General features: G+C 40.2%; 1 protein-coding gene across 11 annotated transcripts in view; it reads right to left on the bottom strand.

Annotated features, from left to right (window-relative positions):
• DNAH14 (dynein axonemal heavy chain 14) overlaps positions 1-22,334 on the bottom strand; it is a 133,012-nt gene that overhangs the window by 35,312 nt on the left and 75,366 nt on the right. For all 11 annotated transcript variants that reach the window (XR_013836858.1, XR_013836859.1, XM_079969138.1 and 8 more), the window contains 13 exons: positions 20,550-20,728; positions 18,527-18,655; positions 17,320-17,460; positions 16,564-16,731; positions 15,544-15,714; positions 13,010-13,177; positions 11,580-11,669; positions 10,235-10,432; positions 7,809-7,970; positions 5,045-5,233; positions 4,235-4,413; positions 2,733-2,841; positions 535-660 (listed from right to left, as the gene is read on the bottom strand). Coding sequence is in view for 9 of the 11 variants with exons in the window: in XM_079969138.1 (XP_079825264.1) it covers positions 535-660; positions 2,733-2,841; positions 4,235-4,413; positions 5,045-5,233; positions 7,809-7,970; positions 10,235-10,432; positions 11,580-11,669; positions 13,010-13,177; positions 15,544-15,714; positions 16,564-16,731; positions 17,320-17,460; positions 18,527-18,655; positions 20,550-20,728 (2,009 nt within the window). In the remaining 2 variants the exon portion in view is untranslated. The remainder of the gene's footprint in view (positions 1-534; positions 661-2,732; positions 2,842-4,234; positions 4,414-5,044; positions 5,234-7,808; positions 7,971-10,234; positions 10,433-11,579; positions 11,670-13,009; positions 13,178-15,543; positions 15,715-16,563; positions 16,732-17,319; positions 17,461-18,526; positions 18,656-20,549; positions 20,729-22,334) is intronic.

Raw genomic sequence — 22,334 nt, 5'->3', positions numbered from 1 at the left:
GAACAGCTGGTTGGGGACACTTGATAGCCTGCCATGTTGTTCCATAGGTTGATCTGGCTTTCAGGTGAGTCACATTTGACAGGTGGTTAGGCAGAGGACAGTTATGTTTCAGCCTGGTGATGCTTTTTAGGAACCTTTCAAGGGGCTGGTTTGGTCCTGAGGCTTACTCTTTGGGCACTGGGGAAAGATAGGGGCCACCCCCTGAGGCCAACCTGCCTCATCTACCTGGAATCAGGCTGCAGGGTGATGGTGATGCAGTAAGGATTCCCTGCTCTTCTATATGGTATGAGCTGGGAAAGGTGGTAGGCGGAACAGCCATTTCCCCCTTCCTGCAGGCAAGGGCTGGATTGCCTAGTGGCTGCAATCTGTTAGTTTGAAGTCTTCAAGAGTTTTTCTTATGTTTAACCTTAAAATAAAGTAGCCTTAGTTCAACTCCAGCCTGTGTGTCTGTCTCTTTATTCTGCCATCTTGTCGCAAGCTGCAAATACCCAGCATGGCACAATAAAAATTAAAAACAATTGTAATATGATATACCTGGGCATATTCTTCCACAGTCTGTGTTTCTGCAGCCATAATTTCTTCATCCTGTTTAACAATAGCTCGAACTTGCTCAACAACTAATGCATCTTTGTGAAGCTTTTCCACAAGTTCCTCTATTTCCTGGTAGGAGAGATCCATTTCTCAGTCAATTAAATTTATTGCAGAATATCTTAATCAATAATTAATCTAGTATTTTGGCTGTTTTATGAACTACTTAGCAAGTCCTTAATGTGATGGCAAAGATGACATGAACAGTAAGTACATAAGGACCTTGCTGCTGGATCAGGGCAAAACATTCTTCTGTTCCAGCAGTAGTGTCAAGTCACATGCTCCTGAAAGACTTGTAGGCATGGTGTGATATTGATAGCTATCTCCTGTTGCTTGTGCTACCACCTGGTAATCAAAGGAACACCACCTTTCGGCAGGACCACATTCAGAGATGCAGGTCAAAGCTGAAGGCACAGCATGCAAAGCTGTGCTATGTGGGAAACTGCAGTCAGGCCTAACTATACATGAATCCTAGTTACATGTATGAAGGGGTTAAGACAACAGAGCTGTGTTCCTAGACTCAGCTAGGTCACACACCCTTTTCTCTGATGAGAGAGAGTGGAACCTCTTCCTGTCCCTCTCCTTCTGACCAAGGAAGACGTGTCTAAGCAAGCTCCAAGTTTAGAGCAGACGCAGAAACTGCCATCTTGACCATTGGACCTGCTATTGTTCTTGTCCATTCAATCTGCCAGAGCCTGCCTTCGCATGCAGGAGATAGACAAGTCCCAAACTCACTGAGGCTTTAAGACCGATTGACTGCCCTTCATCAGGTTTAGCAAACCAGTCAAAGCACAACATGTCGCCCACCAGAGATACTGCCCATGTCAAACTCTCATGATTTAACTTTTGTATCCCATCCCTCCTAGAGACTGTGACAGAGAGCCCAAGAAACAAAGGATTAGAGTGAAGGCATAGCAATTTAAAACCCATGCTCAGTCACTGCAAAGTCCTATAGGAAAAAATAATACAATATACAGGCCTATGTTACTTTTTTAATGGGAAGACTTAATTAAATCTGTACTATTCACATGTTACTGCCCAACTTTTCAGAACAGAGGTCTCCTTTTTATATTAAAAAAACCCAGGGAACAGCAGCTTGTGAGGGAGCCAGAAAGTTTGACCAACTAACCTCATTTGTGCAGTGGAAGAGGAAGAACTCTGCCACAGCTTCAGGGGGTGATGAGGGTAAAGGCACTCCCTCTAGGTAGCTGTAGATGGGCTTGCTCATCCTAGGAGTAAGATTGGAGCAGCCAGGGAGTGAGGTTGGGGAAAGAAAGTGCATTTACTAGCTTCTAAATGAAAGGTGGAATGCTTGGGAGCTGTGTCATTGGTGTGAGCATCATCGGTGCTATTTTGTGGCTGTACTATTTTATATTGTTTCAGTTGACTTAACGTATCATTAAAAAAAAAAAAAAACAGTCTGCTCACTGAGCCTATCTACCTAAACAAGAATGCAAAAATAAATGATATATATGAAAAAAATTATCCTTATTCAAGCGGGATATTAAATGACATACTGTCACTAACAAGGGTTGGCAACCTGGAGTCATGGGCACCAGTTAAGATCTCTGTGGGCCCTGGGATGATTGTTAAAAGGTGGGTCCAAAGGTAGTTGGTATTGCTTGGTATTTGATGTTAACTTCTGTACATTGTTTTTTCTTTGTTTGTTTTTCAAGCTTGAATAAAAATAGCTTCAGACAGATAGATAGATAGATAGATAGATAGATAGATAGATAGATATGCAAAGAACATCGGGACATAGTTTCCAAAATGAGCATCTAAGACAGGGTAGTCCATGTGGTGCTGTCCAAATGTTGTTGAACTACAACACCCATCATCCCCAACTACTGACGGTGCTGACTGGGGTTGATGGGAGGTGGAGTTCAACAAAATTAGCTAACCTTAATCTAAGGTCTATCTATGGCAGAGTAACCACTGTCAAAAGCTTTGCCTCTTATCTATTTTTAATTATTGTTTTCAAATGATCATTTGCTATTAATATTGTACTGTTTACCGGTAACCAGGCCACATATAAATCTATATAAAATAAAGCTTATATGCTCTAAATTTTGAAATGAATCCAGATACTGTAGATCACTAAATGTTTTGAAAGAACAACAAAGCAGATTTGAATGAAATTTTACCTTTGATTTTTTCTCTATTTGAGGACCAAGGACAAGTAACTCATTTTGCATAACTGTAATCTGTGAGGTTGCTTCTAGTATTTTGGTCAGACCAGAATGATAGCAAGTTCTAAAATTAAAAATAGTTAAAATCCAATCACAGTCTGGTCTGTTCTGTTACATATATTGAAATAGTCGTATATTATGTTTGCTTGCATGACAATAGCATTTTGCAAGACACTGTAAATCTGTGGGCTCCCAGAGAGACTATTGTAGCAGCTTTGCTCCTCTTCGGTTCATTTTGCTGCTGCACTGAAATAGGAACAAGGTTTGTTCACAGTTATAAAGGTAAAGGTACCCCTGCCCATACGGGCGAGGCGTGTCCGACTCTAGGGTTGTGTGCCCATCTCACTTAAGAGGCCGGGGGCCAGCGCTGTCCGGAGACACTTCCAGGTCACGTGGCCAGCGTGACGAAGCTGCTCTGGCGAGCCAGCACCAGCGCAGCGCACGAAAACGCCGTTTACCTTCCCGCTAGAAAGCGGTACCTATTTATCTACTTGCACTTAAGAGTGCTTTCGAACTGCTAGGTGGGCAGGAGCTGGGACCGAACGACGGGAGCTCACCCCGCTGCGGGGATTCGAACCGCCGACCATACGATCGGCAAGTCCTAGGCGCTGAGGTTTTACCCACAGCGCCACCCGCGTCCCTGTTCACAGTTATAGGTCATGGTTATTGAGAAGAGGGCTCAACCACAAGTCCCAGTTAGGATGACATGCTAAACCAAACTTTGATTAAGCACAGAATTTGCAGTGAAAAGGATCATAGAGGAACAAAGAGGCTGTGAGCTCCTCTCTGGGAGCCAGCACATTCATATGGTTTTGCCATTCCACATTTGGGCTTACTGTGTTGTGCAAACCGATAATTGTAAATTAATCTGCGTCTCCTGAGCTAACTGACAGTTATAAGCCTCTGAACTATTGGAGCAGTTATGTATGCATAGGGTTATGCCAAATCTGACAATTTCTGTTTCTTTCTGTTTCTTATTTTTCCAGTCTTCAGTTATCCACATTTCTACATCACTTTGGAATTTTTTATTTAAAAGTCCTCATGAAAATTCATCAGCATTTTGGTGCATAATTCTCCAAATATATATATTTTCTATACAATGTTGCTTAATATCCATGTTTATGTACGCAATTTCCCCTAATATAATGCATTTTGTATCTTATTTTCATCAGCATATGCATTTCTATGTACATTTTACTCTAGCATATACATTTTTGGGCACATTGCTTAGGTGGAGATATTGCATTGCAAAATTTGTACAGAAGCGTGGGTTTTGAAGGGTGGCTACATTTTGGTTCACATATTGTTACTGAAAGTGCAAATTAAATAGGCTTACCTTTAAACTGAGCTGACTAAATTTATTATCAATCCCTGCCTATGGATGAGGTCCATCCTAAGTCAGGGAGGCTGGATGGTCTGCCATTTCAAAGCTAAGGCTGTGTTGTATTGTTTCATACCTGTCACTCATAATTTTCTCTTTCATTGACTTCAGTATGGTTGAAAAGGTGTTTATGAACTGTAGATAACTATTGGGAGTGATGTAGTAATGCCTTTTAGTTTCCTTCAAGTACTTTTCAGTTATGATAGATACATTTTTATGAATATTAACACATATCTGAACAAGCACACTTAAGTTCTGGAAACAAACACAAAAAGGAAAAGAATATATATTTATATCACATTTCTGTTTAAGGACATTTTGTTTGTAGTGTATTATGATAAATGATAAAACATGTATTCCTTACGTGACTGCTATTCTGTACTTGCCTCTTTAGGTAACCAAACTAATGGGATGTGCACATAACATAACTTTGAATATGGCAGCACTCTGATTACAGGCATTCCTGCCCCTCCCCCAGTTAATCCTATTCAAGCAAACATCAGAGATGAAGCCGGTATTCTTCTAAACAACATCGTGGATATAGACAACAAAAGAAGGGACATCTTACTTACCATTTTAATTCACCTCAAGTTATAGTTATAGATGCCCTCCATATGTTTTAGACTATAACTCCCATCATCCCTAACCATTGGTTAATGCTCTTGGACTGATGATGATTGTGGTGTAAAACATCTGGAGGGCTCCACATTGACTACTCCTGCTTTAAAACCTTGTCCTGAATTTACAAAAACAGATTAGAATAATATATGCAAAGTTTGAATTTGTACCAAATGCTTATTGAAAATCAACATGACCTCACTAGTGAGAACCATAACAAAATATGAAATTACAGTTTACCACATGTTAAAATGTACAAATACGCTACCTGATTCTGAAATGTGTTGTCTTGTTTAAAGTAACTTTGTGCAACATGGCAAAGGGCTTCTTCAGGCCAAGTGTCATACCAGTCAACTGTACAGCAATTAATAGTGGCAGGATATGTCCGACAACGCTGACGGAAGGTCAGTCCTGCATAACTTGTTGTCAAAACAATATGAAGATTGCTACGTACTTTCTGAAAAAGATTTAATCATTTGTGGAAAACTTCACCCATATATACCATTTTTCAAAATTATGCAAGCAGGAATGTTTAGATTGTCATATTAGTGGTCAATCAAATGCACACATGCTAATTTCCTCCCCCCCTTTTATCAAGAGAGATTCACATATATATTCCTCTTAATTTACATTAATGGTATACTAAAAGGTAAAGGTAAAGGTACCCCTGCCCGTACGAGCCAGTCTTGACAGACTCTGGGGTTGTGCGCCCATCTCACTTAAGAGGCCAGGGGCCAGCGCTGTCCGGAGACACTTCCGGGTCACGTGGCCAGCGTGACATCGCTGCTCTGGCCAGAGCCAGAGCCGCACACGGAAACGCCGTTTACCTTCCTGCTGGTAAGCGGTCCCTATTTATCTACTTGCACCCGGAGGTGCTTTCGAACTGCTAGGTTGGCAGGCGCTGGGACCGAGCAGCGGGAGCGCAACCCGCCGCAGGGATTCGAACCGCCGACCTTTCGATCGGCAAGCCCTAGGTGCTGAGGCTTTAACCCACAGCGCCACCTGCGTCCCCTAATGGTATACTATTACCTCCTATTTATTATTTATAGCTAAAATGTCTGTCATATACTTTGAAAGTTATACCTTCCCTCCCTCAGCAACTTAATGTTAAACAGCATGAAGAACCCCATGGAGCTCTCAAAAACATGAGGTTGAGAAGCAGTCCCCCAGCATTGCCTTTCTGGGGCCTACTTGTCAGCTAAAACTAAATGGAGCCCTCAAGTCCCATTTATTGTAGATGGTACAGAAGAATGCCACGGTCAATGGTCCAGCAAAAGCAATAGTAATCCTTGCCTAGTTACTGACATAGATAAGGTGATCAAGGCCATTTCAGGCCTGAACCCAGATTGTAAGGGATCCAAGCGATCAGCATCAACCAAGAAAGTTGAGACACCATTACTTATTTAAGCCTCTTGCTCAGGGGTCCTCAAACTACGGTCCGCAGGCCGGATCTGGCCCGCCAGGGTCCTAAATCCTGCCTGCCCGGCCATTGCAGAACCTGTTGCGAAACTGTTGAGGAGGAGACTCAAGCAGCAGCGGCTCTGCTCAAGAAGCGATGCCTGGTTTACCTCAGCACGCGCGGACTGACTGAGCGGGCAGTTGCCCCCCAATCAAGTAAATAAATAAGAAAACTTAAGTAACTGACCATTTGCTTCACAGATAACTTGGTTCTGCCCCCCCCCCCAACCTAAAGCCTGCTCCCCTTAACACAAATCCTGGCTACACCCATGTCCTGGACCTTGCATTAAATGTGTCAAATATATGTGATTTTATCAGCAAAGTATTTAACAAATCAGTCACAGCAGGCCATTCTTCAGATTCAGTTGTGAAGTTCGGGAAATGGACTGGGATCTCTGTACTTCCTGAAGCCTGCATTTCCTGCCTATGGATATTATATGGCAGTATCTATCCTTCTGGTGTACTATTTTTAAAGGGAGAACTAATGATCCCTTCACCACTTAAAACAGCTCTACTGGCTGCCACTGAGTCAATGCAGTGGAAGAGCAAGATGTTTTGCCACAGAGTAGGCTCTAAAGTGTATTAAGCAAGACTCCTTCAGTCTTACAGGATGTTTGAGCTCTGGCCAATGGGAGAGGGCCCACAGAATGATTGTGCCTTCAATAATTTGTTCAATGTTTGATGCTGTCGGACAGGATCTTGTGAAGGATTCTTTACTAGATCCTCCAGCCAGACCATGCATGTTCATGCACAGGATGAAGTAGAACAAGCCGCCCGGACTAAGGTCCCAACAGTAGACTGCCCAGTTTCTGTTCTTTAATCTCGTAATCTTCTTCCTGAAGCTGCCATTAATGGCGATGGTTGAAACCCCCAAATAAATAACAGGGACAGCAAGTAACAAAAATGGTAAATATGAAATAAAGGGGTTGGGAAAGTAGCCGGAACAAAAATGAAGAAGCCAAACAGGAGAAGAAAACGAAAGGCAGTTTTTGGTTTTGTTTTTTTGGAAAAGAAGGAAAGCGGTAAGGGCATCAAAGCCAGAACTGAATTAAAAGGCAAGAGAGTGGCTTTTCAGATATTTGACAGAACCTCTGAATGAGATAGCAGGGAAATCCATTGCAGGCATCTGGAAACCAATTGGATCTATTTTTTTCAGAATGGCTATTGCATTTCCCTTCCATCTTTTTTTTTTTTGTTTTGTTCCACCACTCCAACATTCATCCAGCATTTTGTGCCCACTGAGCATTTTCACTGAGTTGTTCATTCCTTCCCCCATTCACTTTTTTGTGGGGAAGTACGTGTCCAATAAGCTTAGTGATACCTCAGTCACTTGTGGATGGTGATGTTTTAGCTACAAAAAGATCCACTCAGAGAATGAGTTGCATATAGGACTTCAAAATGATACATGCAACATAAACTGAATTTTAAATACAAAACCATTAGGGTCTGGCATTGTTTCCACTAAATTAAATATGACAATAGTGCTCCGAAAGGTTTGCATACATGAAGCTGAGGTAAATGTGTTAAAACACATTCTCTCCAGTATGTTTGTACTGATATATTTAAAATGTTACCTGTAAGAAAAATGAGTAGATATCATCGATTGTGTTAGAGTACTTAGCCTTTTCAGCAACAGATACAAGTGGTACCATGATGTTATCCAGCTCATCCTTCTCAAATAAATTGGGCACTTGTCCTGATTTCAGGATACAACTCAGGTCCTCTAAAAATGCCTCCTATAAAAAAAATGATATTAATTAGCAATCTGCTCAGGGCTAGTTAGTTTGCCAAATAACTAAGACAGCCTTCACCAACAACATGCCCTCCAGATGTTTTGTGCTACAACTCCCATCATCTCTATCTGCTGTATTGTTTTTAACACTTGATTGGGAGCCGCCCAGAGTGGCTGGGGAAACTCAGCCAGATGGGTGGGGTATAAATAATAAATTATTATTATTATTATTATTAGTAGTAGTAGTAGTAGTAGTAGTAGTATTGTTATTGTTATTATTAATACCTAGCAGAGCCATGTGGCTGCAAGAGATGGGAATTGTAGTCCAAAACATCCGGAGGTCATGCTGAAGTTTCCAAACCATCTTCAGAGTCAGCCCCATATATAATTCCCTGCATTATATGTAATCTTGTGACCAGAGGATAGACAGCAGAAGTTAGGCTATCCCTGCCCATATAGGAGTGCAGCTGGGTCACCAGCTGAAGCTGATGGGTTCAAGCCACTGAGGCCACCTGAGTTTCAAATGACAGCAATGTATCCAGAAGTACACTCAAGCTGTGCACCCACTCCTTCAGCCAAAAAAATCTCATTTCAATCAATGTTAACAGGTGTAAAAGGTAAAGGTAAAGGTACCCCTGCCCGTACGGGCCAGTCTTGACAGACTCTGGGGTTGTGCGCCCATCTCACTTAAGAGGCCAGGGGCCAGCGCTGTCCGGAGACACTTCCGGGTCACGTGGCCAGCATGACATCGCTGCTCTGGCCAGAGCCAGAGCCGCACACGGAAACGCCGTTTACCTTCCCGCTGGTAAGCGGTCCCTATTTATCTACTTGCACCCGGAGGTGCTTTCGAACTGCTAGGTTGGCAGGCGCTGGGACCGAGCAGTGGGAGCGCACCCCGCCGCAGGGATTCGAACCGCCGACCTTTCGATCGGCAAGTCCTAGGCGCTGAGGCTTTAACCCACAGCGCCACCTGCGTCCCTGTTAACAGGTGTACCTACTATTAAAGCACCAATCTGAAAATTTTGGTTTCTCTTTAGTTCCCCCCCCCCCCGCCTTACATTGTTTTCTATATTTCCACATCATTTTGTGATTTTTGAGGGGGGGGATTCATGATAATTCATCAGCATTTTAGTATAGATTCCTAATATACACATATTTGTATTCAATTTGGTTTATCATAGAGGTTTTTGCAAAGCTATTTTCCCCAATGTATTGGATGCGTTTGTTATTTCACTATATTTCTCATATATGCATTTCTACACACACTTTACCCCAGTATATGCATTTTTGTACACCTTACCTGGTTGGAGAATTGCATTGCAAAATTCGGAGAAATGTGAATTTTAAAGGATAGCTGTGTCTTTCCATTTGTGTATTGTTTTGGAAAGTGTAAATTAGTTAGATAGGTTCACCTTTAAATTTGAACCAAATTCTATTTGTCCCCCAGCCCTAATTTTGACTAGATTGAGCCTCATTTACCCTTATCTTGTCAGTTACTGGGAAAAATCACACGTGAATTAAAATGAAAGGAGAAAAATAGATGGATGTCATCTTTGCTATATTGATACTTCCAAGCCTCATATTCCTGAATGTCCAAAGCTAGCTGTTTCATGCAGATGTTAAAATGCATGAAAAATAAGGAGTCCTTAAAGAAAACAACTCTCATAGGAAATAATGGTTCTCTCCCAGGTCCACCTTTTGAAAACTTCCTACAAGGAAAGAGTGAAACCACTGCAAAGCAATGCCCACACCACCAATCCTAACAAGTGCTCTAGAAGGGTTCCATGAACAGTGGTATATGAAATGGATTTAGATAATGTGATATTTGACATTGTACAAGCGTACTTCCCCTGGTGCAACAGGACTTCCCTGTCCTTGCACTCTCCCTGCACGCACATACCAAAATCTGCTCTGGAGGGAGTCCCTCACAAATCATCACCTACTCAACCCTCTTAGTTAGGAATGGGAGATTAGAAAAAGGCCTCCTATTATTTGTAACAAAGGCAGACATGGTCAAGTGGCCACAGAGCAGAGCAAAGCATGCCAAGCACTTGGTCCAAATCCTTTTGTATCAACAAGCAAAACTCTTCCAGCACAACATGACAACACTATCTAACGGAAGAAATTGTGATGTGAGACAAATATTCAGGTAAAGCAATATGGAAACTACCTAAATATACTATGATTAGGAAATGGACAATCATAACAAGTGTGCAATAAACTTTATGCATATATTCCAAGTCCAATACATATATTAGAAAGGATTACCTGAATAATATCAGATTCTGTGATGAGAAAAACAGTCCTCCTGCCTTCCACACCTGCCTGCTTACAAACTTCTTTCAGATCTTCTCTAAAATTTCCATAGGTGTAATTACGGGAAATAGATAACCTGTAGAGGCTGCATGCAGTTAAGTAACAGGCTAAGGATGCACAGGTTACCTTCCCAGTTCCACCATGACCAACCTACAGGGGGACGAAAACAGTCTAACTTGAAACCAGAAAAGTTGGCTCCGTTAAATCAAGCTTGTGGAAATCATAGGATATGAGTAGGCTTTTAGGATGTGCATGGTGAATTTAGAGAAAACAAAAATAAATGGAAACCAAAGTAAATAAAAAGCCAGCAAATATTTTGTCACAGCATTTGCCACAGGCGCCTTGATGAAACTAAGTAGCTCTGGAGTTCATCAGTGGCTGAATTAAGACATCCTGGGAATCTGATGCATGTGATCTTGAGTACCTTGATGGAATAAATGTGGGGTATAAATGTAACAAAATAAATGAATAAAACATAATAATTCAGAAGCCTCACTAGATTAAAAGTGATTTAATGCTATGTTTGTGCATAGAAATGAAGCCTTAGGCTTAGGCTATGTAATTAAACCCTCAGCAATGCAAAGTTTTCTATACTGTCTATATGATCCAACCAAAGTCTATCAAATCCAGAGTTTTAATCACACAGTGGCCAACTACGTGTGTGAGGAAAGCTCATAAGCAGGATATGAGCAAAATAGCACTCCTGTTTGTAATTCCTTGCAACTGGTATTCAAAGGTACAGTGGTGCCTCGCAAGACGAAATTAATCCGTTCCGTGAGGCTCTTCGTATAGCGGTTTTTTCGTCTTGCGAAGCAAGCCCATTGACAGCTTAGAGGATTAGCGCTATTAGCGGTTTAGCGGCTTTTAGCGATCAGCTGTTAAGCGGCTTATCAGCGGATCAGCTGATAAGCGGCTTAGGAAAAGGGGGGAAAAGGGGGGGGGAAACCCCGCAGGAACTCGCAAGACATTTTCGTCTTGTGAAGCAAGCCCATAGGGAAATTCGTTTTGCGAAGCGCCTCCAAAACGGAAAACCCTTTCGTCTAGCGGGTTTTCCGTCTTGCGAGGCGTTCGTCTTGCGGGGCACCACTGTATATTGCTGCATCTCAGATACTGGAGGAAATATAATCCTTCTGCTCATAAAAGCAATGATTTAAGAGAAAAAGGAATAAAAATGCACTAGTATAAGTTTAAAGAAAATGTTTATTTTGATTTGCCATACTAATTATGAATTGAAATAAGTGTCACTGGAATTTTACATATTGTAATTAAAAATGAAACTATAAGCATTTTTTCTTACCAATGTCATGTGACTACCATCTTGTCGAAAAATTCTTGCTGCCCTTGTTATATGTTGTATTGCTTCTTTAAAAAATACTATGGAAATACCCTAAGAAAAAAAGGAGCATAAATTTTAAACATGTTGTTATAGTCATACTTATACATATACTTATAAGGATCTTATTCTATTCATAATTATTAAGCATCAGGCATAGGCTTATTGGGCACCTGCAAAGCTCCTGGCTCTGCTCCTTCTCTTCCTTGCTGTCACTGTGGCATGCAGCAATCGCAAAACAAAAGAACCCCCAAACAAAAAAAGTATACACTTCCATGATTACACACATAACTTGCAAATTTGCCTGCACATCTAAACAAGGTAATGCGCAAGCCTCGCAACATGCAATGGCCCCAGAATAGTCTATGCAAATGAAGTGGGGATAAACATAAGTTTTCTAGATGGGGATTTAAAATATAAATCAAGTGTGCAGTGAACAGCCATTTCATGAAAATGCCTGTGCAAATGTTACCTTTGTGAAATGAATTATTCCTATTTCTAATCTGTACCTTTGCTCTCTGGTAGGGGTATTGGAGAATTATGACAAAAATGGAATTGGGAGTAGATATTGCCCATTTCTTTTATTCATCCCATGGAAATCAATAATAATCAATCCAGTGAGCAATATTCACGTGCTGCTTTCAGTCCATACATAACCACCATAATAATATCAATTATTAATTATTAATGTTGTTATTATTATTCTCCGCCCATCTGGCTGGGTTTTCCCACTCTGGGCAGTGTACAACACATAAAAAATTGCTAAACATTAGACATTAAAAATTTCTCGATACAGGGCTGCCTTCAGATGTCTTCTAAAAGTCAGGTGGTTGTTTATTTCCTTGACATCTGATGGGAGGGTGTTCCACAGGGTGGGCGCCACTACCGAGATGGCCCTCTGCCTGATTACGATTATCTTTTCCACCATTTTCGCTGTGTTTCATTTGCATCAAAATGAATGGTGTAGAATAATGTAATCACAATACAGTATAATGTATATAATTTCTATCATTATGTAAATTCATTAAGTTACATAATTTCATCATGGCAGACAGGGAGACAAATGTCATTTTTGGCAAAAGGCCAACTGAAGCAAAGCAGAAACAGTGCTGCATGTGATGAATACAGAGTGGAAGTAAAAACGCCTTCTTACAGCCCCCTATTCTCTGGTTACATCTGTACTCATGCAGACCCAATGGAGGTCTACCCATGGAGGAAGACTGGGAATATATGAGTACAAGCCCCATTCCTTGTTACTTATCTGCATCAGGAGTAGGAATAATACCTGAAACAGAGAAATGGATAAATGTACAAAGCAGCAGCAGCAATGGAATTGCTCCCTGTTGCCAGAATGATCCGCCTCATTGTAACCACTTGTAGGTCTTCGGATTTACCTGAGGGCTTACTCCCTGCATTTTAATGCACTGTTCTTCTAGGACCCAAAGCAGATGTGTCTTGTTGGTGACGTTTCTATAGACTCTCTTGTGTACAGGCTGGTTTGAATCCAGAAAATCCACAAATAGGGGCGGTTCTTCCATCAACTGATCTTTTGTCCAGGGAATCTATAAAAATAGCCTAATTATTTTACACAATAATAGGCAGCAATTGTGCTTTTTACAGCATGGCTTGTGGATTCTGTATGATCCCTTCTTTGATAGCCCAGTCATTTAGTCACCTGGCCTTTACATCTGTCAAATATTTTATACAGGCCAGTATTTCACTAATGGAAATTAGGACCTTTCTGTTCATGAAAGGTGAGGTAAGGGTTTGAGTTTACCAATAAAGCTTTTCAGACAATGGTCAACAGAATCCAGACACAATGCTAAGCAATTGCATATGTACCAGTAGGAAGGAGGAACTAGAAATTCATGTACAGAAATGAGTCTAGTTGCAAAAGCAGTGAGGCAAGCCATATCTGACAATGCAAGACACAGATATATACACAGAGGGAGGAATGGGGATGCTTCTTAAGTTAAGGCAAGTTGCAGGCAGGAAATCCTAATCCTAATCATTGATCTTTGATATTATAATATGTTATCAAACTCCATCAATGATATGCGTTGAGGATGCTAACAGATGCTGCCATCTTGATTCATACTATGGAAATACAATTAATACATACTGTGTTTGGGAGAATATAACCTTGTGTGTCAGTGTATATATGTGATATAGCCATAAAACATATTTTAGTAGAGTTCACAATGTCATAACCTGGCTAAAGTATGCAAAAACAGGTGGAAAATCAATACTCACCCCTACCTTTTCAGAAAGGAAACCAGAAGCAACAATATGCCTGGACCCTTTAGAAGGAACAGCTTGTGGGAGATTTTGCACTCAAACCTAACAATGCCTATCTACATTAGTTAGTAAATGAAGGAGTTAAGAACCACAGAGCTGTAAATTTCTAGAGCTCAACAAGGTCACATCTCCTCACCTTCAGGGAAAGAGGAAGCAATGGTTGTTTCCTGTTCTTTTCTCTCACTCTTTCCTCTTTGAACCATGTAACCATGTAACATGACATCTAAGGTTGGGACTCCAGACTCAGACCATTTGTTTGAGACTAACTTCTGTATTTTGTAGCCAAGGATACATTGCCTATGTTTCAGCCATAGTACTGAACAATGCATGAGTGAGACCTCTGATTACTTTAAGTAAAGCATTAAACTTGCTTAAGGTTGTGGTCAATTCACTCTGAGAGTAGAGGCAGGGGAGCACAATAGTGAGTGCTTAATAGTGGGGCATTTAAAGGGATAACAACCTCTATTTCCTACGCTTTGCAAACACTGTGTTTTTTTTTGTTTCAAACCCTGCTAGGGCCTCTTCTGACTAGAAAATGAGTCAAGCCCTGTGCTTCTGAATTCAGGCTGTCAGCCATTTGTTCTTTTGCAGTTCCTCACACACATGTGATTTCAGAACTAACTCGGTCTTCCCCAGTTATTTCCCAACACAACTGATTCCTCATATATCTCTTCCTCTGTACCTACGTCAGGGGTGAGATCCCCCAGAAGAGTAGAGGCCATTGACTGCGCAGCAGCTATCTAATGCCAGCAGGCAAAATGAGCAGAAAAACGACTGAGGTAAAGTGTAGCCACTGCTCCAACTCGCTGCCAGCATCCAGCAGCACAAGCATAGAAAACACAGCCAGACCAAGTAAAGATGGAGAGGGACCAAGGAGATTGTGATCCTGCTTGGACCAGAGTGGTGCAGAAACATGATTCCTAGGAGTTGTTGGAGCCATGGAGGAAACCTATCAGAAAATGATTAAAATGGCATTCCTGCATTGTGGGAGAGAAGTGGGAAGCGCCAAGCTCCTGGCCCAATCACACTTAAGCAATCATCTCCAGAACCCCACAGCCCAGCTAGGCTCACAACAACACCCCCTACTTCTTCCCAGCTGTAATCAGGACAATAGGGAAGGGACACAAAAAAATGGTGGGCACAGCAGAGGGGAACCAGGGAAGACAGGCAGGCAGGCAGGCAGGCAGGCAGGCAGGCAGGCAAACAAACAAACAAGCAAACAAACAAACAAACAAACAAACAAACAAACAGGAGAACAGCACTAAACAAATACAGACACTCAGAGATGGAGAGGAACAATGAAAAAGAAAAATCACCTGCAATAAAGGCCAATTGTCTCACAAAATTTAAGGAAAAAAGAAAGACCCCACCATTTCAACTGTGGGCAGGGTAGATCTGGGAAAATGAGATAACTCCTTCCCCTGGAGAGGTTGTAAAATGCTATGAAGACCCTGCTTGTCTCCATCTAGGATGTCATTTCTAACAGGAAAATCATCTACTCTATCAGATAAAGGTTAGATATACATTTTAATACATAATAAATAAGCAAACAAAAATTTTAAAATCTACAAAAGTATTTGTTGTAAAGTACCCAATAAGCAATGTGACACACACAGAGATACACACTTACCTTGAAATAGTTATTGACCTCATTTGATAGAATTTGAAAGAAAGCTTCGCGTTCTGGAGAATCAATCAGACGATCATGGAAAACCCGGGTGCATTCATGTACAAATAGCAACACTATTGATTCTTTGGAGACAATAACAGACTTGTGAGCTTGGAGCAATCCTTCAAGTACCTGTTAACAATTTCAAAAGAAACTTATTTTGGGGGCTTGATTCACAATAATTTTTTAATTTCTTGTAAGTTCCTGTTCATTTGTATTGATTTCAGTTTTATACTATTCCATGCTACTTCATTGTTTTATTTATACTGTTTATTTTTGTAGCTGCCCTAGGAATGCTGATTGGGCATTGAAGGGCAGGGTATACATTTCAGGAATGAGTAAAATAAATAAGTCATATTTTCATTGTCAGACTGGTAGCATAAGAACCTCAGCCAGACCAACATACTGAGGAAAACTTCCATTTTACATGGCATATGAATTTGTTGTTTGTTCATTAATAACCTAATCAATACCATTAATGTATGAAGGAGCAACTGTCAGGGACTATTTACCAATCACAGCTCATTTACCAATCTCCTGCCTATATCATACTGTGTGATCGCAACCCAACCCAGTCAACCCTTCCTTAACCCACAGAAATTGTGTGTGTACTTGTGCATTTTTCAATATAAGATTAAACAGGACAAATAACATTGGAAGGGGTGGGCGTTGTGAAGGCAGGGATAAACAGCAAAACAATATACGTAGATATATACATGGTCCCCTGATCCCACCAGACCTACTTACTGATTGAGTTACAAAAATATGTATCACACTTTTTCAACATTTCCAATTCTGTTGTCACGTTTTGCCTAATTCTAACCAATATCACATCCCTCTTTTTGTTACAACTGCCTCACACATTCCTGGATGTGTAAGATACCTTATAGATGATCCCTGAGCTACATTTGCAAAAGTCCAGGCCAACAAATTGTAAAGCATGTTTATGATGAGTCTAAACAATCTGTCATCTTAACACACCTTAAAAAGATCCCGTAGATTAAACGTGTAATGGCATTTAACTGGAGTTGGACGCACTTTATGAAGCATTCTATAGTACACAGCAATAGAGGCGCATGTTAAATTATCCTTGCATTTCTGAACTTCAGCTATGAATCTCTTGATATGTAAGTATGCTCCTAGTCGCACCTACAAGAAATAAAATATGTAACTTTTAAACATTTCCCACAAAATGCTCACTTGAAATAAATAATAAATATGTTAAATTATGAAGTACCTATTTGTTTATGACTGAGATACAGTATGCGTGACTATTGTGTGCTATGATATTCAGATAAAATATCTATATTTCTGCATCATGGAATCACAGAATTGTAGAGTTGGAAGGGACCCCAAGGGTCTTCTAGTCCAACCCCCTGCAATGCAGAAATATCAACTAGGTGATACATGATAGACGACCATCCAACCTCTGCTTAAACACCTCCAAGGAAGGAGAATCTATAACCTCCCGAGGGAGACTGTTCTACTGTTGTTACTGTCAGAAAGTTTTGTCATCAGCAGATGACAAAATGGAGGACTGCTGCAAAATAAACTAATTGTAGTGGAACAGAAAATACCAGAGGAAAGGATGAATATTTGAATGGATTATGGCACTTTCCAACATCCCTATTTATGAGGTAGATTGTAGAGGAAAACATTTATATTTCATATATATTTTTGACAGTTTTGGTTGATTTTTTAAAGAGTCGTTAAATGATTCCTGCATTACCATATTACCTGGAAAATACGTTGTAAGGATTGTAAAGAAGTTACAGGCAAAACTAATGTGCAGAAACATGACAGAAGACGAGCACTAATCTCATTAGTTCCTTCACTTGGCGGTGTACAAGTGGCAACCATAGCAACATCCTGGACATTCTGTGAGGGGAAGGCAAGAAAGTAAAAGCCTGAATCAAAATATTTTAAAGAAGGCCAACACAATCTCTTGTGGCTTGCCGGCATCTCACTCCTCATTCCCCCTGCAATTACTCCTTTCTGTGGAACAGTCTTCAATAAGTCAAGTTGCATTTTATTTTTGTTGCTCCCTCCTGAGTACCTTATGGGGGTACTCCACCACCTAGCTAACATTTAAGCTACTCTCACTGTGCCCATGTCTATTCTGGTTTTTTTAAAAAAAAATTAAAGGCAAGCTGTACCAGATCAACAACATCCTGTTTCCTGTGGAAAAAGGTTTTCCTACCACAAGAGCAAAATCTCCTTCTGCTGCTCTGGAAGGGCATATTCCCTGAACATGTTAAGGTGTATTTCAGATGTGTATGCAGATACTTCTTCACAGAATACATAGTTAAACTGTGAAATTCTCTACTACAACAAAATGTAGTGAGGTCAGCAACATGCATGACTTTAAAAGGGGATTAAACATTATTATGGTGGATAAAGCAATTGATGACACCTAGTCAGTATTTCAGTCACTATGCCTTTGCAAATCTGTTTCTGGGGAACAGGGGTATGAAGAATGCAATGATACTCAAGTTTGTTTGTAGGCTTCCCATAGGCATCTGGTTAGCCACTGTGAGAACAGGATAATATACTAGATGAGCTTTGGTCCGATCCCTTAGTGTTCTTTTGTTCTTAATTTATCCCAAAAACATAAAATTGGAATTATCTGCATGAACTGTTTGAGGAGTAAAAATCATAATCCCTTTTTACAACATTTATGAAACAAAGGTTTAAAAATTGAAGTATTTGATGCTTTCTTACTGCTGAAATGATGTTACATTATTTGAAATGGTTGTAATATTTAATTATAATTTAACTATAATTAAATTACGCACATAATATTATTATGGGATACTATAGGATATTAGATTATTTTTTACTGTGTATTATATAAATTATTCTGTATATCTAATAAATTTAATAACTTTTAACAAGAAATAGAAATAAGGAAAATTCCATAAAGAATTTCATATTTACACAGTACCTTCCATGTAAGCTGCTCCGTGTCATAAAAACCTCCTAGATCAAGAAACTGTCTAATTAGCTCAAGTGGTGGCTGGGACCCATACTCCTCTGCCATAGGTGCATTCAGATCATCAATAAACAGTAAAACCTTAAAATAAAATTATTATTGTGGATGAGACACATTATCACAAGAGATTAACAAAAGCTATTGAATGTGCCCCCCACAGCTTGCCAAATAAGTGATTGACAAAGCCTTGCCTGCTTAATATGTTGCCTGGAGTGTGTGCTTGCTCCTTTGCTACTTCCAATAGTATTTGTAACCTTTGTCCATGAGACAGAGTGGATTGCATGTTTATGCAATCTTACTAGTGGCACATCCATAATGGGGTGAGCACTGTTAGCATGGTATTTTAACTGTGCAGTTCACCTAATAGACGTCAATATAAGTTGCGGATGTTACTGTGAGTAAATGGAGAGAGTCATCCTTGGGAATTGTGTATATGGACATTTTTACACACAGCATTCTCATCCAGCCTATGGGTACAGAAGCATATTGCTGTATCAGAGTGACAAACAGAAGTAAAGCTATCTTTCTTTTTGTTATGTGCATCAGAAGAGAAGTTGAGGTGTGACTACAAATAAATTTATTTCAAAAGAATTTCACCCTCAGAATCAAGTTTACTGAATTTGATTCAACAAGAATTACAGATGGAAATGAAGTCTTCTGGGAATTAACTTATCCTTTTGACAGTATCCAACTCTCCAGTGAAACAAGCAGTGGTGTGGGAGGAGATTCGGCATTTACTACAGATAGCAGGAATTGAGCCAATTTCTCCAGAGCACTCCTTCTCCAGTATGCCATATTCTTTGTAATATCAAAAAAGGATGGCTCTTAGAATGTGGTGTTAGACACAAGGTAGTTGTTCATCAATCGGCAGAGCCTCCTTGACTCCATCCTGAATTTGCAGTAAACCAGTGATTCCCAATTCGGGCCCCTTCCCTTGCCTCCCCACCAACGATTTTTTTTTAAATTATTTTTGCATGGTAATATCACACATTTTATGGTCTGTTTTTTGTAGTATACCTGAAATTATCTGCTTATTAGGGGTGACCCCCCCATTTTGTTCAAAAAAATTGCTTTGCAGAAGTAACTACTATAGAGTTATCTCCCCCCCCCAAAAAAAAGTAGGGGGTCTGTGGCTTAGCTTGTGAAAAATATCGAGGGTCCTCAGTAATTAGCTAATTGGGAACCACTGCAGTAAACCATAAACCGATTCAAAGTCAAGAAAGAGGGAGGACAAAGAACCCCTTTCTCCTTTACTGTGCCAGTTCTCTGCCCTTGTGCAATGCAAGTACTCAGCTTTGGTGCTGGGAGCTAGCCTGAAAACCAAGTCTTTAGAATTATATAGTAAGAGGATGGTTTGGGGAATTTGAGAAATTAAAAAGGTTTCCTTTTCCTTTTGAAACAACCACCCAGACAATCCCAAATATGTACACGCTAGAACAAGAAGAGGAGGAAACAACATGAGAAATAAAAACAGAGGAAAATACACGTAACCTCAAAATAAAGACTCTCACACTTCAATGAGTGGTGCAATATGCCTGTTCTATGCCTGTTAGGGAGAGCGGATGTACAGATTTTTTTGTCGTCAATTTCTACTTGTCATTAGGCCCGAGTGATACTTGGTCTTCAACGTCACGATATATCACCAGCTAAACATTGTGATATACCAATATTTCACAATGTCTGAAATAAGGATGGAACTATGTAGAGGCACTGGCTTGGCTGTATGGTTTTTCTCACATCATTATTTTTGCATAGCGTATACACACACACACACACACACACACACACCATGATTCACAATATATTGCCAGGTTAAAAATTATGAAACCGATATCACAATACGGACTTCAAACTGGTTTTGGACAATATATCAATATATCATCCAGACCTACTTGTCATATAACATATAATATAATGAATTATTCATAGTATATTTTTAATAAACTTCCCCAAAAGATCTTTACCTACTTCTTACCTGTTTAAATTGTGGAGCACCCAGGATATCTTTACTTTTTAGTATTAATTTCTGAAGAATCAAAGCCTTTGTTTGGGCAGCACTGGTATGAGCACTCAACTGCAGCGTAGAAATAATAGTACCACTTGTACATGTTTCTTCCAGATCAGGCTCTTCTCTTGGCGAGCTCAGGGTTGACACTAATACAAAATTAACAGTTAGAACCCTACAGGATTAATAAACAGCACCTTTCTAACCTACAACAGTATGCTATTTTTATTCTATTTGCCAATGAAAAGCATTAACAGGTCAAATACATTACTTGTTAATTTTCTGACTATAAGGATATTTTCAACTTAATTCTTAATTGAGGGTTTTAACATTTTTATCTATAAAGCAACAAGATTGGATGGCTTCAACAATAAAATAATTTTCCTACTACTAAACATCAATTCATCTGACTGAAGAGGTACTAGCAATCATTAATCCGAAAGTTTTACATTGAAGAAGAAGAAGAGTTTGGATTTGATATCCTGCCTTTCACTCCCCTTCAGGAGTCTCAAAGCGGCTAACAATCTCCTTTCCCTTCCTCCCCCACAACAAACACTCTGTGAGGTGAGTGAGGCTGAGAGACTTCAAAGAAGTGTGACTGGCCCAAGGTCACCCAGCAGCTGCATGTGGAGGAGCGGGGAAGCGAACCCGGCTCCCCAGATTACGAGGCTACCGCTCTTAACTACTACACCACACTGGCTCTCAGTGTGGAGCTGAAAGTGAGCACAATATATACAGAATGTTTTAATACAGATTTCTGCACAACATCTTAGCTTTATTTTAAGAATAAGAGAAAATCTCAAACTACCTTGTTGAATGGTAAGCCCTCCTATCATAATATCTGCCCCTCCAAACCTTCCTCCAATTAATTTTTAGTCAAAATATAAATGCTACTTTTGTTCTTTAAAGACCTTTACAGCTAGGGATGTGGGAAGGATTTGTTCAGCTCATATTTTAATTTGAACCTGCCGAATCTGCACTTTCCAAATCAATATGTAAACTGAAACAGTTATCATCTGAAAGTTTTACTTCTCTGGACTTCTGATGGAGGAAAATGGTGGACTGATCGTCTTCCGTCAGCAGCTTGCCAACACAGATGATTATGTGGTGATTGATGATAGCCAGGCCATAAATCTTGGCTATTGAATTGAGTGAACTTGGATATGATAAGAGTGAACAGGATATTTAACCTCTGATGCTCTGCAAAAGCTGTTGCCTACGTTGGGAGACTAAGAAGCTATCAGCACCTCAGAACACTGGCAAAGGTGAGTGACTAAGAGCAGAGAAACCAATATTGTGTCCAAAAGCCATGTAAGAGTTCTAATGGGCAAAACCTCCCTTTCTCTAACTATCTTCAACTATACCTGAGACAGATATACGGTGGTACCTCGGGTTAATAACTTAATTCGTTCTGGAGGTCCGTTCTTAACCTGAAACTGTTCTTAACCTGAGACACCACTTTAGCTAATGGGGCCTCCTGCTGCTGCCATGCTGCCGGAGCACAATTTCTGCTCTCATCCTGAAGCAAAGTTATTAACCCGAGGTACTATTTCTGGGTTAGCAGAGTCTGTAACCTGAAGTGTCTGTAACCCGAGGTACCACTGTAATTCACAAATTTGAAGGTTTCTCTGTCTGCCTGTAAAAATTTACTTCTGGTGAGTGAGCTACTTTCTGACTCCTGGAAAGCCGATCATAAAAAGCTGAACTAAAAATAAACTCTAATTCTTTGAACCAAGAAAGTTTAAAATGGTCAAG

The sequence above is a fragment of the Podarcis cretensis genome (assembly GCF_951804945.1).
Source record: "Podarcis cretensis genome assembly, chromosome: 3".
Taxonomy (NCBI): Eukaryota; Metazoa; Chordata; class Lepidosauria; order Squamata; family Lacertidae; genus Podarcis; species Podarcis cretensis.
Note: the sequence above shows the minus strand (reverse complement) of the source record. Positions and strands in the feature narration are given on the sequence as shown.